Source organism: Anser anser, assembly GCF_964211835.1.
Source record: "Anser anser genome assembly, chromosome: 10".
NCBI classification, from domain to species: Eukaryota; Metazoa; Chordata; class Aves; order Anseriformes; family Anatidae; genus Anser; species Anser anser.
The window spans coordinates 225755-244409 of record NC_139730.1 but is presented as its reverse complement, the minus strand read 5'-3'; the positions used below and the strand labels follow the sequence as shown (position 1 = coordinate 244409).

Below are 18655 nucleotides of genomic sequence, written 5' to 3'. Positions count from 1 at the left end.
CTGTTGCGGTAAGGATGGGCAGCACCTGGTGCCCTGTCAGCGCCTGAGTGTCCACAGGCCCTGAGCTGAGTCCCTGATGCTGGTGCCCTGCCTGGCTGGCTTGCATCAGACTCCTGGCCAGGCCCTGCTGTGATGTGCCTTCCACAGGACTGGGGATGCTACCAGTTTGAGGAACGCTGGCCAGAGCAGTGGTTCCCAAGAAGTGCAGAAGCCACAAGGGAGAGCCTGGCTTAGTGCTGCGAGGCAGCTGCCTGCAGTGTCCACTGGAGTGGCTGTGCATGGAGCACCCGGGCTGCATCCTGGCCCTTGGCCAACTGAACAGGGGCAGGAGACAGCTTCAGAGGCTGGAACAGTGGACAAACCCCCCTGGGGCTGAGGAGGGAGGGCGGGGGTCCCGGGCAGGTCTGTACCGCTGGCGTGGGTGTCCTCTTGGCAGGGCCACAGATTTTAGCAGCTGTGAGTGAAATTGTGGCATAAGCACAAACACCCAGGCTCGCCTGAACTCAGGTTGGGCTGTAGCTGGCCAGCATTGAGGAGGCTGCTGGTGTGGCAGCAGTATCTGCATGTCCCCTGCCTACAGGATGGACTCACTTAAAGAACAGTTTGAAACAGCTGGAAGTGTTCTTGTTCGCAATTAATGTGGCTTTATTATTAATGTGTTGGGCTCCTCTCTTGACAGTAGTTAGTTACAGTGTTTCACATGGAAATGGGCAAAAGGACAGAGGTCAAGAAACTAAATTCAAATAGAAACATGATGCTGAAGAAAAGAATCAGGGCTCCATTTTTAAAACATTTAGCATAGAAGCTGGGAGCACAAGTTGCCATTTCAATACAGTTGAGACGTTCACTTTTTTAATTATAGGTTTAAAATAGTATTTTGTACCTATTACATACAGGAAGATTACATGTTGTTGCCCACATGCAGAAACAAGCAAAAGCAGAGTTTAACTGTTTCTCTCTATAGTGTTGTATTTATTACCTCTGGCTCTGGATGGGTTCTGCTGGCTCCTGCAGGCTGAGCAGAGTCAGACTCTTTAGAATTTGGCATTTTTACAAGTCCTTCTCCCCCATAGCTTCAGAAGATTTCATGGGAGGGAGAGAGGCTGGAGGCACAACAGACTGCCACAAAAGACTTTAATAAAAATATTGTGGAGTCTTGAGGACAGGGAAATGAACTGGTGTAGGATAGAGCAATCCAAGCAGCATAGCTGCGGAGTACTGGAGCACAGCACATGGAGGGCAGGTGTTTTTGCTGGAACATGTCCCTCCTGCCTGGAGGATGCAGGCACCTTACAAAGCCTCACCATTACTGCTTCTTATTCATAACTGCTTCAAGTTTAAAATTGAGAAACATTCATGTGTAGGTCTGTATAAAGTTAGTGCATTAGCTTTTTATGCCTAGCCACTCTGAGGAATCCAGGGATCCAGTCAATGAAGATGTCACGTTTGTTGCTCTGACTACCTGGCATTGAAAATTTTGCATCCTACACCTGCAGCTGGCTGCCAGCCAGTGCTATTGGCAGGTGAGCCAGGGTCTCCCCAAAGCACTGAAGGCAAAACCCCAGAGCAGTGTCTGGGGAAAACAGGAGCAGGTCTGTTACTGCCTGCAATTGCTTGCTGTACCCGACATTCATAGACACTTGACCCCATTGGGTTACAGAGAATGACATTTATTCTTCTGGCAGACACACTGTGTGATTCCATGGTTAACGTGAATACAGCGCAGGGCAGGGATTTCATAAATCCCTGAGTAAGCTCACATGCTCCTACCAAGGGCTGCATCAAAAGGGCTGGCTGCTCCTCGGGGAGGGGCTGCTGGCCTCAGGCTTTGTCCTGCAGCTGCTGGGTTTTAAACACAGCCTTGCAGGCTGCAAGCAGAGACCCCCCTTTTGCTGCCAGCAAAAACTCTGCCAATTTCTCTGTGGTCTTTTGTTGTTCTTTTTTTTTAAATTGCAGCATCTAAGTATTTGTACTGAGAAACCTCTGAGCTGACACCAAGAGCACGTAGTTAACATGTATAAATTAAAATATTAAATCCAAACAAAATGCAGCTTAAGATCAAAAAATAAATATATAAATTAAATGCAAAATAAACCATTTCCCTAGAAACTCCATTTTAGTCTAGGAGCAGGCTTCTAAGCAGCATTTTCTTTCTATCAGCTGCTAGAAAATGCTAGCATAGAGACTGAAGTGTCCCAGGCAAACACAGCACATAGTCCTGGGATGCTTATTATGGAATCAGATCTTGGCTCAGGGCCAAGCACAGCAGATAGAAATACGCTGAGTTGTATGCCAGGTCTTGCAGTACTGCTTTCCATCTCATGTCTCTTTCACAACCTACCACCACACTTTTTTCACTTACAGAAAGTTTACGTTATCCCTGTAATAAGGCTCTCTTGCAGTGCTCTAGGATGTGGCAAAGGCTCCCTGGTGCTGCAGACACAGACGCCTGAGCACTAGCGTTCCTGGAGCTGCTCTCGCTGCAAGGGCTGGCAGCCCCACAGCAGGAATGGGCTTGAATGCCAAGGAGCCTCTGGGTGACTGTTCAGCAGCAATGATGCACTCATGGCACACAACTACATCTCTGCCAGGCTGGCCATACAGCAAGGACCTAAGTCCACAATAGGTGTGCAAGCAGCGGGCTGCCAGCTGCAACTGCAGGTGTGCACAGCACAGTCTTGCCAGCAGCTATTCTGTGCAGGCAGCAGGCATGTATGCATGTTCCTGCCACAGTTGTGGAGGATCTATGAGCTAACACAATTGCTAAACTACTTCTCCCGAGTGTTTTTGGGAAAGGGGTTCTCTTTCCTCACACCACAGGTTCTATTCCCCACATCCTGGGCACACTTAGGGAGGGCAGCAAAAGCTTGAACACAGCTAAGAAGCTGGACCACTGGCATACCATGTAGCAAGGAAACTGCTGCTGCTTGCAGAACTGGCACACATCAGCTACGCTGGCCAGACAACAGCATCTCAGTACAGCATGCGAGTTCCTCAGCTGCCTCACCACACTCCTCAGGAAAGCCTTTGGTTTACGAGGACAGGGAGGTTTCTCAACTATCATAGGCCAACAGAGGCCAGGTTGTTTCAGCCCTTCTGCTTTAGAGGGGGCTGTAGTTGTGCGTTTGGATACTGAGTGTGACTGTTCAGGCAACAGCCCCTCTGTGCCTCCTCCTGTCGCACTGCTGATGTGCAGGAGTAAGTTACCCACTTAGTGTGCAAAACTCAAGTTAGCAGGTTAGGAATGTGCTCTTTGTAGCCAAGAGCAACAGGCTGAACTCTCCCCTCCCACTGCCACCCCCCCCCCCCCCCCCCCAACACCAACATGTCCTTCAGCCCAGCTCTCCTTGAGCATAGTGAGCAGGTGTTGCAGGCATCTGTAACCAAATATTTGGGACAGAAGTCTGCAGACGTGGCAAATGGTGGCCCTGCCCTGTTGGAGTACAGGCCCCCCCCCTCCCAGAACACCACCTGTATGCTCAGGATAGAAGATGGAAGAATGCCCTTCACTGTCATGTTACAGTTGGAGGGTTTGGCCTTCCCTCATCATGTAGGTTTGCTTTGCAAATTAGTTTTTTCTCTGTCTCCCTGCCCCCAAATGCTGTCAACATGCAGCAGCAGCACTTTAGCCCTCACCAGAAAGATGAGGCTCATGGTGCTACAAGTTAAATGGCAAGGCAGCCAGGAAGAGAGTAGAACAAGCTCTCACAGCAGCAAGGCAGCCAAGATAGTCTACAGAAACTGTACAGGCAGCAGAATAAAGCAGGGAAAATGGAAGTGCCCCTGGCCTGCAACTGCTCTTGCACAAACTCTTAGCTCAGTCCAGAATATTACAGAGCCCTGCACTTCTTTTTCATGGCATCCAGTGCTGAGCTAGATGGGTACCCGATTGCCTGACAAATGGGAACCATGTAGCGGACTAAACCAGAGAACTGGACTGTGATTAGATGGTGTCTCTGATGTTGCATCGGTGATTGGAGAGTCAATGGATGAACGCAAAGTGTGGCTGGGAGATTTAGAATTCGATCTTACAGGCTGGGAAAGATTCATCCTGCATTACAACAGTGCTGCTGCTTGCCAGTACCATGATGTTTAGCTCCTGCTGTTTCTCGTGGGTCTGTTGGTACCATTCTCTTGTCACCTCAGTATCATGTGTTGGGATCAATGTCACCTGGGGAAAGAAAGCAGAAGGCATGATTGTTTGAGAACAACTGCACTGGTAAACAATGCCTGTAGGAGCTGAGGCTAAAATTTCCCATTAATTTTGGAACACTGTCCCCTTGGTACTGCTTGTTCCACTTAATGCCTTTCAGATGTCGCATTCTCTAAGGCAGAGCTGGTGCTTTATTTTATGCAGTACCAGCACAATGGGGCTCTGAGCTGGCTGTACACTAGCAGTACTACCACAATAATGGTGAAAATGGCTGCAGTGGAGGGGAGAGCCTCTCTTTATGGTGCGCCAGAAACAGCCTTAGAAAGATCCTTCAGTGTGAAAAGGGGCAATGCTGAGAGTATTACTGTTACTAATTTTATAGACTTGATCTGCCTACTGACCCAATGTGCAGCTCAGGGACTTTGAAATTGGAGGGTGCATCATCTGAAAGAGCATACACTCTTCCTGTACCTGTCATCAGAAACAGCGTCTACCCAAAATCTCCTGCAAACCTGACTACACAAGAAATATAAGTAAGAATGCTCCATTTGTTTTTTAATCTCTAATAAAAGTTAGTATTTATTACCAGTATAATAGAAAGAAAAATCTTAAGCAAGCAAGGCTAGTAACACATGCCACAGGGCATGGGACACAGATGAATATTCAGCCTGTGGCAGTGCTTGTTTTTGCTTGCAGATAGGCTCATCCTGCAGCAGGTGAGGAGGAATGTATAATCTCTAAGTGCTTCCTCCTCTCAGAAGGATGTGGAATGGAGGACACATCTGACACTACTCACATCATTCTGAGAGTGTCCCCCTTCTCAAGAGTACAGATAGTTACTCCTCTGAGATTGCAGAGTAATACATGCCCAGTACCACTCGTATTCTCTTAATGTACTTTGTGACGCACCTTCCCCCAGGTGCTTGTGACATAAGGAGAAACATACATTCCCAGGCACTTCCGTGACATACCTGCAGATTCTCCCCCCACTGAGACTTCCCTTCCAGGAGCGCATCCAACACTGCACGGCTTGGTTCTCCATTGGCTGCATCATTCCCACTCACAACATAATATGATGCTCGAACTCGCTTGAAGAACTCCGGATCTGTGTTCTTTCCGCTGCAGTGGTTGGGGATGTACGCCAAGTCCACATAGACAGGTGGACCCATGGGCACAGCCAAACTGCTTTTAGGACTATTGGAAGCTTTGGAAAAAAGAAAGCAGAGACTATCAAAGCCCTTCTGGAATGCACAAGCACTCAAATTAGCACTGAAGAAACTGGATTCCAGAAAGGTTTTTCCCTTCAGCAAACAAGTTAACATTTATCCAGGCTCAGAGGAGATCTGGGTGGAATTTTGAGCCAGCACTGAAAGGAAGGGAAAAGGAGTTCTGCTGTTCTTGGGTGAGAGTGAAGGGGGGGCTGGAAGGCTTAAGAGTCGCAAGTCTTTCCTGAAGAAGGGACTCAAAAGTTCCATTATTAGCTTTCTCAGAGTTGTCATCCCAATCAATACTTTGTCCTACCTTTTTTGTGTGTGTTAATAATCTATTTTTGCTAAAAAAAACCTGTTCTGTGACCTCTGTATCCGTTTATATCCTAGAGTATTGCAGTGATCTTTTTGGAAACTCCACCCTGGCTTTCTGCCATCCCTGAGTATCACTGCTATTCTGTGGACTATTGCTCTTTCCTAGCAACACGGCTGTAACTTTTGTACATCTTTTCATCATTTATTGCTCTTTATATTTATGAGATGAGAGATAGTCAAAGGAGTTGTTATACTCAGCAGTAAATAGGCATATATAGACAAAACCCATGGAAGAACTGTCCCTTCTCTCCCTTCTGCTCTCTGTGGAGTCACAGACGCCTCTGTCTTCTGCTTCCTATTCTGGGTACTCTCTTCTGTGAGCGCAAAGCCACTAACTACTAGCATGGACAACTAATTGTGCTGGCTAGCTGTGGCACAAACAAAAAAATCCTTTCTTGTTGCAGCCATTCTTACTGGTGTCTATTCCTCATCCCCAGTGTGATTTGGGCAACCCACAGCACCAAACTGCTCCAAACACAGAAATCATGCATCTTTGTCTCAACCTTCCCTTCAGGCTTATATGTCCAGACACTCCATCTTGACAGCTCTTTCTGTGCACTGCCTTCAGGACCTGACCGCACTGTACAGACACGCTACTAATACCCTCATGCAGGCTTTCTCTTGACTGTACCATACTTCTCTGTCAGCTACTCATGAGTCAGCTGGCTCAGGACCTTTTCAGGCCACATTCCCTTGCAGACTCCTCTTGGCTGGCACTGTGACCACTTCACTACTCCGTCCACTACTTTCCTCTCACTCCCCACTACACTGAGCAGACCCTTCATCAACCACTCAGCCTGAACATCCCTCTTGCTGTCAGTGACACCATCAGTGTGTCATCCGACAACAGTCTCCTCACCTGAGTTGTATTTGCAGCAGGCACACATATAGGCTCTTTTCAGGCCTTTCTCTTCAGCTGTTCTCACTCAAGAAGAGCCTCTTGTAAAGCCTCTGCAAACCTTCCTCCACTTCTCCCACTACACCCTCTCTTTGCCACAGTGTCTTCAGTGGCCATCTGCTGAGACCATAGCCCATGAGCACTGTTTTGATTTTCTTCATTCTCCCTGACACTACCTACCTGCTGGCTCTTGTCTTACGCTCAGTATTGATGTGGAACAGAAGATTGCAAATCGGTCTGTGTTTTGCACAGAGCCTGGCACTGCGGCTTCTCAGCACAGACATGGGGATAATGCAGCTACACTGTATCACCTAAGACTGGTGTCATCTGGTAGCATACTAGTAGAGCACTGGTCTCTGTGTGAACACTTAGCAAGAGGCCATGGGCTGTACAGACACTTGCAGCAAAGTACCCTTTTCACGTCTTCATTCAGTGCCCTGCAGTGTGGTACTCAGACATGAGGGCTGCTCCCATCCCATCTCTACTTAATATTTCAGAGGAAAGAAAATATCTGACCATGGTGGTTCCTGTTATTCTACATGAGAGCTTAATCTCTGTCCTGTGCAATACACTTACCCTACTTAGAGGCCAAAAGGTTACCACCACTTCTTAAACACACATGTATTTTGTCCTTCAGTTGCTGGCATTTCTTTGACAGCACCCAACTCTATATACCTACTGCCCCTCCACAGCTGTAGCCCCCAGGTGGAACTGAATCTTAGTCTATTGAGTTCTGAATTAGGTCTCACAGGACTCTCTGCAGACGTGGTTGGATTCAGCTCTACAGAGATTCAGAGTTTTCCTCAAGGCTTTGATCTTTTTATGTGACTTGCATGACAACCTCTCTACTTTCTCACTGGTTATGCCTGACTGGGAAACTCTGTTCTGCTACATTTAACTTAGTGCTTTTTCTTTTTATTGAACCTGAAGAGAAAAATGCATGTTTAATGAAGACTTTCTTACCAGGGTTTGTTCTGATGCCATTAACAAGGTTCTTGCCAGGGTTGCTGTGACTACTCCGGGCCAATTCATCCTCTGTGTGAGGCGGCTGCACAAGCACACTACGTGGTTTGGGCTTCTCTCCTCCATCTTTTTCTTTTTTGGCAGTGGCAGATTTTGGAGATTTGTCCGATGGCTGTTTCACAGGTGTGGGTGATCGTTTCCCTTTCACTTCTAATTTCCGGGCAGGAGAGGAAGATTTGGGTTTACTCAAAGGCTTCTTCACACTTTTGCTCTTTTCTTTCAAGTCCTTCTTGGAAATTTTATCAGTTCTGCTCATGCCTTGCTCATTTACCAACATATCAGGGTCTACCATGCAGACATCAGGGTGAGGAGGATGAGGGTGGGGATCTACCATTGGAACAGGCTGAGGATCATGGCTGGACCTAGAACTGGCATGATGAGCATTTCCAACAGCTTTATCTACTGGGAGGAAATCAGCATCTTCATCTGAGTCCATGTTTGCATCTGCTGTGATGGATGGACATTCTTCTGTCTCAGGTGGAACATCTGAGTCTGACTGGGAGGTTCCAGAATCACTCACTGATGTTGGAGGCGTTTCCTCCACTGTGGCACTTTGCACAGGGCTACTACTCATGTGGGGTGGTCTTCCTTGCACTGAAGGATGACCCTCCTCCTGTGAGAGGTCACTATCTTCAGAGAGCTCATGAGGGCTTGGGTTAATGAAGGAGGGCGATAGCTCTCCCTTCCTGTGCTTGAATTCGCATGAGGAAAATTTCTGTCTGCAGTCAAAACTGCCTTCTAAATGTGGCTCCGTCTCATGGGAAGCATCTCCATGGTCCTCTGCTCTTCCAGCCCTTTGCACATCTGGGAAAAAGGGCTGGAAACTGTGTTCAGGGGACATCAGAGAGGAAGGACGGCTCTGCCTCTCTGTGTCCTCTTTGCCTGTGCATGGAGAAAAACTGCTGTCAGAATCAGGGCATGTTTTTTCATCTTTTGTCTCTGCTGCATGGTATGTGCTTTGGAAAGCTTGCAGACTGGTGCTCACCTCTGTTGGACCATTGGCTGTGGTTTCATCTTCATGCTGATGATGAGGAAATGATGTCAATACATCAGGGAGAGATGTTAATGTCATCAGCTGTTCTGTAAATGGTGCTTTCTGCTCTGGACTAGTTACACAGGGCTGCTGTTGTTTCTCTGCAGAGAATGGTGTGGGCTGTGAACTCTGACACTCCCTTCTGCACGGCAAAATGCTGTCACTCATGCCGCTACTGAATGCAGAACCACGTTCTTCAGCAAATGCGAAGTCTTTGGTTTCAGCTGTATGGGTTTTCATAGCCTTATCTGGAATCTCTGGAGATGCATCCCAAAGACTCTTGGTACTTGGTTCTGCTCCTGCACTTGTGTATGCAGAAAGCATATGGGAGTAAAAACTTTCTGCTGTAGTCGGTATTACAGGAGTGGTTGCTTCAGATGATGGTTCCTCTGACAGGCTGGAAGAGTCATCCTTCAGTGGCTGTTGGGGCACAGACTCTCTTTCCAGACCTTTGGAGAACAGTTTATCTTCTTCATATGGACTCTCTGGTGAGAATTTAGTTAAAGATGAGTTACGGCAGCTGATCTCAGAAACCTCCAAGTACTCATCTTTCTTCCCCTGGCCTGAGGACAAAGCACAAGAAACCTTTAAAGGAAGAGCGATATCTCCTAAATGGCTTGCTGAGGTTTGTTCATGTCTGAACACACTAGATGTTTCACTCTTTCCTAGCAGGGAGCATTCAAATCCAGAAGAGATATCCATCACTCTGCCTTCTCCTGTTGGCACCTTCTTGTATTCCTCTTTCTGTTTTTCAGAAGCAGATTTCAAGTATATGGCTTGCTCATAGCACTCTGAGACACCCTCTGTACTTGGATAATCTGTTACACAGAAATGTGATTCCTTTGTGGATTTTTCAGCATCCTTTCTCTTTTGCAAAGAGTCTTGGCTTAAATGGCACATTTCTGAAGCCTGCTCATCTCTGCCTATGTCTGGCAAGTCACTGTAACCAGCAACATATGTTCCCACAGTTGTGGCTGATGCAGTTTTCCTAATTCCATATTCCTCTTTCCACAGTGGATCAGAAGGTGAAGAGGCAGTAGAAGGGGGTGAATTGGACTCCTCATGCTTGCCTTGCAGAAGTGGTTCTGTTACATGGAACTGCTCCATTGCTGAGATGTGTGCATAGACTGTGCCTGCAGCTTGGTCAGGGCTATGCAGTTTAGACTCCTTTTCAGATCTCTCCGTAGCACCTTTCTCTAACTCTGAGTCACTCATGCTTTCTTCCCCTTGCCCTGCTTTGTCATAGTATGTATCTTTGAGATTTTGGCTTTCAGATTTCAGGGACAGAGGTATCTGCTCCTGGCCAGACAAAACGATGTTCTCATCTGGACAAGTGGCACCAATATAGGTAGCTGATTTTTCTTGATAAAATATGTCAGTGGGAGAGATAAATGCTGTGCTTGCAGATGATGGATGATGTTCACAGTCCACTTCTTCTGGCAAAGCACAGGACACATTCAGTTCTTCCTGTCCCTCAGATATCTTAGGCTTATCTGTTTCAGACAAGGGCAAGTATCTCTTATGGATGTCTGTATACTCGAAGGCTGCATCTGCTTTATCTTTAGGGGATGCTGGAGATGACAACTCCTTCTCAGCAGAGGTATAAAGGCAGGACTCTTCTTCCTTTGCAGAGACATGAAAACCTTGATCTTTCTGAGAGCTCGGTGCTGTTGTTAGCACCTTGTCCGTGTGACCTGAGATGTCTGCATCCTTGGATGTGAAGGGGGAGAGTCCAACTCCAGACACAATTATCTTCTCATAGATGTCAGCATACTTGAAACTTCTTTCATCAGGATAGGGTGTTGGTTCTCTTTCTTCTTGCTCTTGTCTCATGGAATTGTCATCACCTCTGGTTCTGCAGACCCCTTCCTCATAGGAACAAGGGTCCACAGGGCTCCTGGAGTAGGACTCAGGAAGATATGCCACTCGGCTCACAGAACCCACAGCCTCAGAATGGCCACTGGCAGCACTGCTTTTCTGAGGAGGGACTTCTCCTAGAGGGGAGCGTGCATGCTGCCCTGACCCTGCAGCACTTTCTTCTGGGGATGCTGCTACATATTCAGATTCTGCTGGTCTTGTAGATTGGAACAGAGCAGATGCTGCTGCCACCTGCTCTTTGCCTCCTGTAGAGTCATAATGAGCCTCGGTGGATTTGTAGTCATCCTCTTGCTTTCTATCTGTCTTGTATTTACAGTCCATTTCCTGAGACAAACCACTAACATCTGTTTTCTTTTCTGTGTCCTTCAATGGAATTTCCTCCTGTTGCAGTGCCTTGCACAGATCTATCTTGTAAGACCTCTCTGTTTCTAGCATTGTGCCAGTCTGCTTTTCCAGAGGGCTAGCTGTTACTGGCAGGGGAGATGCTTTCGGTGCTTGGTCTATTGACTTTGCATAGATATCCAGGACAGCTTCCTCCTCCTCATCTAAATAGGAGTAATCTTGTTTGGATGTCAACATCAATTCTTGCCTTTCTTTGTTTCCAGTTAATGGTTTGGCCTGATTTTCCTCACCAGAGACATACTGAGAAGACAAATGAGAACTGTCTGGGAAAGTGACGTCAGCAGGAGCTATGTTAACGATCTTTGTTTCTGCTGTAGTTTTGGCAATCTTCAGTGTCTCTTCTTTGTAATCACGTGATTCCACTTTTAAACATTCTGCTTCTGCTTGCAGTAACACAGGTTTGTCTTTGGCATGACAGAGATCCTCATCCTCCTCACTGGATAACTGCCCTGCTCTTCCAGTGTCTCTTCCTTCCTGAAGACACTCATAAGCAGAGCCCCATGCTTCACTTTCTACTCTTCTCCAGGTATGACTGCCAGGTATTACAGGAGATGGGATCTCCGCTTCTCCCATTTTAGGAGGGGATTTTTCATATTCTGGTACCTCATCCAAGAATGTGCTCTCTCTCTCTTTATCATATATCTGCCGCCTTCCCTGAACAGAAATCTCTTCCACTTCTTCTGGAAACCACACTTTCTTCTCATAACTTAAATCTTTCATGTAAAAGTCGTCCATTTCTGGAGATTTTTCTTCTTTAGCTTCCTTGAACCTGCAAGATTTTACATCTTCAGCAGAAACATGTGATGATGTTTTATCCTCGACTGGGCTAAATTCTGTAAAGTATAAGCCCTTCACATCTGGAGATACTTCCTGAGAGAAGCCTGCAGTTTTTTCCTTAGATGTGGCTTTTTCTGTTACAGAAAATAAACTGCTATCATCGGGAGACATTTCTTCAGTTGAAGTATCTCTGGGTGATGCATCTTTAACCGGGATATTTTCTAGGCAAGAAAAAGATTTTGCCACTTCTTCTGTGAGCACTTTGGTAGAAATGTTTGGTGATTTTTCATATGTATCTGGGCTCTGCTCTGTGAAATCCATAGATCCAACAGCTTCTGATGGGAATTTGTCAGTAAAGTCAGACAGAGTTTTTTCTTTCACAGGTATTTCTTCTGTGAAACTAAGAGATTTGATGTCTTCTGGAGAAATGCCTTTAACAAAAATGTCTGAAGAGATGTCCTTGCTGGGACTCTCAGTGAGAGAAATAGATTTGGTTTCTTCTGGAGAAATGTCTTTAACTGAAACCTGAGAAGATTTTTCTTCTTCTGAGGTGTCTTCTGTGAAATAGAGTAGTTTTCCTTCTTCAGTAGCCATCCCCTTAACAGAAATACCTGGGGATTTTTCTTTAGCAAGATTTTCTTCTGTAAGAGAAAGTGATTTAGTATCATCTGGAGAAAATTGTGAGGTTTTCTCACTTTCAGATTTGCTTTGGTTTGTGAACCATGGAGGAGCCACACTTCCCAGAGATGTTTCTGTGGTAGAGTATGGCTCAAAGGACAAGTGTTTTGAAAATCCCATTAAACTTTCTGCCATGGATTTAGTTTCTAGCTCTTTTTCAGGCTCCAGAAACACATCTGTGCTGGGATGCGGTAGTACAGGAAGCTCCTCCTCCTCCCCTATCACCACTGTGTCCTGCTTGTGGTAGGAGAGCCAGGGCAGCTCTTCCTTCCTCACTGGTGCTTCCTGCACCTCCTCCCCAGGAGATACCTGCACATCACTGCCTGCGTCCAGCTTATGCAGTACAGGTCCAGACACTTCTTTTTCATGTCTATACTTAGATGCAGACACCTCATCATCTCTGAGAGGTTCATGCTTGGTTACCTTTACAACAGAAGTTCGATCTTCCAATTTCTTAGTGGCAGCATCTTCTTCTTTTTCAAATATCTCTGAATCTACTGTTTCTAGCTTTTCCTCCACTGGAGACTGGTGGAAAGGTGTGTGTCCTGCACTAGTGGGACCAGATTGGGTGGGAGATGCCATTTTGACTGTACTATCATCAGGACTCATGCATCGTTCTTCAGCCTCTGCAGAGTCAACCTGGGAAAACGGTGTTTCTTCAGTGGATAAAGGCAAACCGGAAGTATGCGTCACTTCTGTGGGGACACTGATTAACATATTATCAGTGCATTCTTGATGAGCAAAGAGTGGGGCACTGTAATGGCCTCTGAGTTTCTCAGGCATTTCAATATTTGGAGTCCCATCTTCTTCTTCCTCTTCCTCTTCTGCCTCTTCATCAAGATCCTTTTTTTGAGCTTCCAGTTTTCTCTCTCCTTCTGCTAGTGCATGGAAATCTTCAGGAGGCGGAGATTTAAAACATTTGTCTTCCTCCAAGGATGATGTGGGAGAGATTGTGCCAGCAGAAGGAACATAGTCAAGACCTTGGGTTGCTTCAGTCCGAGAGGAAGGCATGCTGTTTACTGTGTCTAGAAGTAAAGAGCTTTTCCCAGTCTCTTCTGTTTGTGGTGCTGTTATAGATGCAACTGACTGATCTTCTGCTACTGAAGTTGCAAAAGACGAAAGCTTATCACATTCTGTAATGGAGGTAGCAGAAGAAATATGTTCTTCCTCGGCTAGCGGAGCTGCCACTATGTTTGTAGGATATGCCAGGATTTCAGACTCCTGGCCAGCATAGCCCTTGGCTGCAAGGTCTGCAGTAGGCATGGCCTGTATTCCGTGTATTGCTTCAAAAGAGCCTGGGTGGTCAGGAACAGAAATGTCATATGCATTGACATCATACTTCAAGTGTGGGATCCTCTCTTCCTGTTCATCATGTATTTCTTCATCAGAAATCGTCTGCTCTGTTTCTGAATATCCTGGGATAGTTTCATCTTGGATATATGAAACATGTTCTGCTGTTGCTCCTGCTGGGACTGGCAGACTGCTCAGATACGACTCTTCCTTTGTTACCTCCTTTCCAAGTAACTTGCTTTTCTCACCCATGTCACTAAATTCTTTTTCATTTTCTTTAACGGTAAATATTTTGTCCTCCCTCTCATCCTGCTTCAGTTCATAGAAATCTTTACTCTTTTCCACCTTCATTTGCTCTGCCTTCATTTGCTGTTCTTCCTTTTCTTCCAGTTCTGCCTTTTCTACCACATCCTCTCTCTTTTCCCTCTCACCCTCCTCCTGTGCCTCTGTCCCCTCAGTATACTTTTCACAGGTCTTTGTTTCTGCTTCCCTCTGTTTTCTGTCCAAAGAGATTTCTTCCTCTTCTTCCTTGTCTTCATCTCTGAATGCTGGTGACCAAACAGCTTTTGCTACAAGGTCACTGTGTATTGGTACCTGTTCTCTGTCTGGCAACAGCTGAACTTCCATGTACTGCTCAGCTTTTCTCTTGCAGTATCTCATCTCAAGATTTTCATCTAATGTTCTTCCTTCATCCTCTATTTTTTCAGCTTGACCTGCTCTTGGTTCTAGATGATGGACTGCTTTTTCCTCTGCTGGGGATTCTTTTTCCAAATCAATAGTAGTTGTTCTCTGATCAGGAATGTTTGTTTTCAAAATCGGATCCACTTCAAGGTGATTCTGAGATGTCACGTCACTGGACTCTTTCATCTCTGTTTCAGGTACTCTCATAACCTTATCACTTACTTCTATATCAGAAATTTCTTGAGCCCCCTGCAAGTCCCCTTTCTCTTCATTCTTCAGCTCCTCAAAGTCCTTTGTAAGATCTTCTGGTGAAGACAGGACTAACCTCTGTTCAGCTATGGAAGTCTCTCCTGGTTCCACCTCTACTGGCATCTTCTCCATTGGTGATGTCCTCAGGTCAGTAGGTACTTCCTTTTCAGGTTTGATTTTGATCTTCTCAGTTTTGATTCTGCCTGGAACTTTTGCCTTGTATAATGTTTTTCTTACCTCTGGAGTAAATGGTTTTAAGTCTGGTTTAGACATTTTTTTGGGCTCTGGCTTGATTTCTTTCTTTTTATCCTCTTTCTTTGAATCTTTTTTTTCCTCTTTCTTTCCATCATCTTTTTTTAAGTCCTTTTTCTCCTTCTTAATCTCTTTCTTTTCTTTGTCTTTCTTCTCCTCCAGTTTGGATACTTTCTCTTTGAGATGCTTTTTGCCTACTTTGTCTTTTGTTAGTTTTCTTTTCTCAGCTTTGAGAACATCACTTGATTCTGTCTTTATCTTTTCATGTTTAACAGGTTTCTCAGGAATCTTCTCAGAGTGTTCTTTAACCTTTTTCTCAGTTTTAGCATCCTTTATGACTTCTGGTTTTACCTCCTTATTCCCCTCCTCAACTGCCTCTTCTTTCTTAGCTTGCTTTGTCACAGATGGCTTGGGAGAAGATTTAAGACTCTCTTTACTGTCAGTTCTTTGTTTAATTTTGGTCTGCTTCAGCACAGGTGGAGGTATTCCAGAAGTGATATCTTTCTGAGTAGCCACTGGGTACCTCAGAAAATCCAGGTGCTTGAGTTTCTCAAGACCTTCCAGTATTTTATTTTGAGGTGCATTTCCAGGAAACAAAACCCTTACAATTTTCTCTGTTGGGCTAGCTGGCAGCCACACCACTAGGGCTGTGATGGATGTGAGATAGGGAACAGAAATTTCACCTTCTTTCCCACTTGCGAGAATTATGCCAGTCTTTGCTTTACTATTACCAGCCCATTTCTGCATTAGAAACTGCATTTCTTTACTGTCCTTGACAGGATTCAGTATATACATGTCCAGCTTACCCACTCCCATTTTGTGGAAAAGCGTGATAGGTTCAATGGTACTGCTCACTACCCTGTATAGAGGCTCTGATTTAATGCCAAGTCTGTTGAGATACTGCAGTGTCAGACAAGCTTCTTCAATGCTCCTCTTTACTTTCATGGATGATTCAGGCATCTTCAGTTTTTCAGGAACATTAAAAAATACCACCCCCAGCTCGGGAGAAATTAGGTTCTTCATCCAGTCACTGTAGTTGGTAGAGCCCTGGGATTGTTCCTCCTCTTGTTCAGCAACTTTCCTCTGCAGCAGCCCATTGATGCCAGGTAGGTTGTCTGCACCAATGTGGGTCAGAAGAATAGAGTCAATCCTATCCAGGTGCCTTACCAGCTTCCAGAAACAAGATTTCCTGTCAGAGCCACCATCTACAAGGATGTTAAACCCATTGACAGCAAAGAGAGCAGAATCACCTCTTCCACCAGGGAATATGTAGCAGCAGGGTTTAGAAAGCTTCAAAAAGCCCCCTGAGGTGGGTGGTTCCAGGAGATCAAATGGAGATGGCACGTCAACTGTTTCAGAGACATATTCTGCAAACTCAGACACCCCATCCATTTCTGGCAAAACTGGATCAGGATTCAGTTTCAGATTAATAATATCCTGAAATCGAGGATGCCCAAGGTTGCTCCAGTCTCCTTCTCCCAAACACGATACAGTAAGGGACGCCTTGATATCTGAATCAGTGTTGCTAAGAATCTGGGTGACCTATTGAGACAGGCACAGACAAATAAAGGTCAAACAGAGCTCTGAGACCAATTCAGCTCTTTAAAAAATAGCCAGTTAATGCAGAAATACTGCAAAGACTCCATGAGCATTTTACTGAGAGGAAATGCTGAGGATAGATGAAATACTCCAAAAGCCCATCACAAATAAATGCATGCAGCCATGCTCTGCTCTCTTTTAAAATTCTTCATGTTGATGGGTTTTTATGTTTCCTGACTGTTTGGGCTGCATGGTGACAATACCTCAGGAAAGAGAACAAAAGCAGCAGCCACCTTGTCCTCTTTCTTTACTTCTTCTTATTCAACCTGGGATATCAGTCTCTGGCTTGGGTTCAAAAACCCAAGCAGTTTCTTTTTGATTTGTGAATTCTAATCCTGAAATACCCTTTTCAATGTTAGGCATCACTGTCAGAACTTATCCTCACTTATTGGCTACTGAACAATCATATGGTACTTTGTGCAGTTTCAGTGCCATGAGACTTTCTCTTCTATTCAGGTTCATTTTCTTTCTTGAAGCCTGTTTTAAAAAGTCAGGACTCCATCTCCGATGGGGCTGGGGACGTGATACATGATTAGTAAGTAGAGCTAAGGTAGATATCACTTTCAAGGCTCCTTAGAGCTGTGCAAAAAATATCCTGAGCAAAGAAGCATTACAACTCCAACTTCCTAAGAATCTGGAATGAGGTTGGAACATTCCTCCTTTGCATTATATTCTCAAACAATCAACCTAAAATAACTGAAGGCATTCAGATTTCCTGATGTAATTACAGCAGCAATGTTACCCATGGTCAAACTAATCAATGAACCATTCCTGCAGCAACTGCACATTCAATCCAGTGGAGGCATTCTAAACGTCTATCACACAATCACCAGTGGAAGCTGGGCTTATCAAAACCTGAAGAAGCCTATATGTGTTTGCAGTGAGCTCCAGTAGTAAGAAAGCTTAAGGCCTCTGAGGAAAGCTACAGTAAAGCTAGCCAAGATAATAAGCAAGAGATCCAAGGTTAAGAGACATCCTATACAGTCTTCAGGACCATACTGGACAAAGTCCTGAGCAATCATGTCTAAATTTATTGCTGAACCCACTTTAAGCAAGAGGTTGGACTACAAACCTCTCAAGTTCCCTTCCAACCTGAATGATTTTGCAATTGTACGATTAAATAACTACATTTGTAGTTACTTATTCATCATTTAGTCATTCCCGTGTCATCTTTATGCAATGAATTCAAGGCTTTCTCTGTCACTTTTTTTCTGTATGTAGTTATACACCCCCCCCAATGAACACACTGAACCTTAAGAACAGCTTATGCTCACTAGACGGATTGTGAAATGAAGAGAAATACCTACATTTACTAGGTTGACAATGACCTCCATTGGACGTTATTTTTAAGTCACCTGCACATATTTTAAAACCTGCATTAAGAAATTTTAAGCGTCTGCCCACTGCAGAGTTGGTCTGGAGGGATGTCTCAAGCTGTGCACTTAAAGGTGGCATCACCCATGCCTTTCGTTTTGGAAAACTTAAGCCAGGGAATTAAAGCAAGATGCCCACGACTACACCATGAGTTATTTACAATGTGCAATTATTTTCCTGGAGTTCATAGAGTCATAGAATGGTTGAGGTGGGAAGGAACCTTAAAGAACATCCAGCCCAACTTCCCTGCCATGGACATGGGACATCACCAGATCAGGTTGCTGAAAGCCCCATTGAACCCAACTTTGAACACTTCCAATGATGGGACATCCACAGATGCTCTGGGCAACCTGTTCCAGTGCTCTGTCATGCACTTTGGGAACAGGAAGAGACATCCTGGCTTACTGCTCATGCTCACCTCTGGGTCTGAAAGTATCTCTGCAAACTTCTGGTAAGTGAAGGTCCCCGTCTGCAGGATCAAGTCTCCTTCCTGGTCTGAGCTCTGACCACAGAAGATCAGTAGTTTGTGGGCTGATGAATCACACAACAGTGAGTGAACCTGTTGCCATGAGACAGTGTTGTCATTAATTTGATTTGCAGTCAAAAAGTTATCTATATTCTTCACCAGTACCCAGAAACACAACCACATGGAGAGTCAAAAACTTCCAGGTGATATTTACTCATTTACAAATAGCCAAAATGTAAGTTTTCTATATACAGGAGAGTAGGTTTCTGAAAAGGGAAGACGATGCAACTGCCTGCCTGACACAGCTCCACATTACATC

General features: G+C 45.2%; 1 protein-coding gene across 3 annotated transcripts in view; it reads right to left on the bottom strand.

The window, feature by feature from the left end:
- Positions 1–619: 619 nt before the first annotated feature.
- Positions 620–18655, bottom strand: part of MAP1A (microtubule associated protein 1A) — a 58540-nt gene continuing 40504 nt past the window's right edge. For all 3 annotated transcript variants that reach the window (XM_083850186.1, XM_083850187.1, XM_083850188.1), the window contains 4 exons: positions 18289–18429; positions 7598–16439; positions 5125–5357; positions 620–4171 (listed from right to left, as the gene is read on the bottom strand). In XM_083850186.1, the coding sequence (XP_083706312.1) occupies positions 4016–4171; positions 5125–5357; positions 7598–16439; positions 18289–18429 (9372 nt within the window). In that variant the 3' untranslated portion in view covers positions 620–4015. The remainder of the gene's footprint in view (positions 4172–5124; positions 5358–7597; positions 16440–18288; positions 18430–18655) is intronic.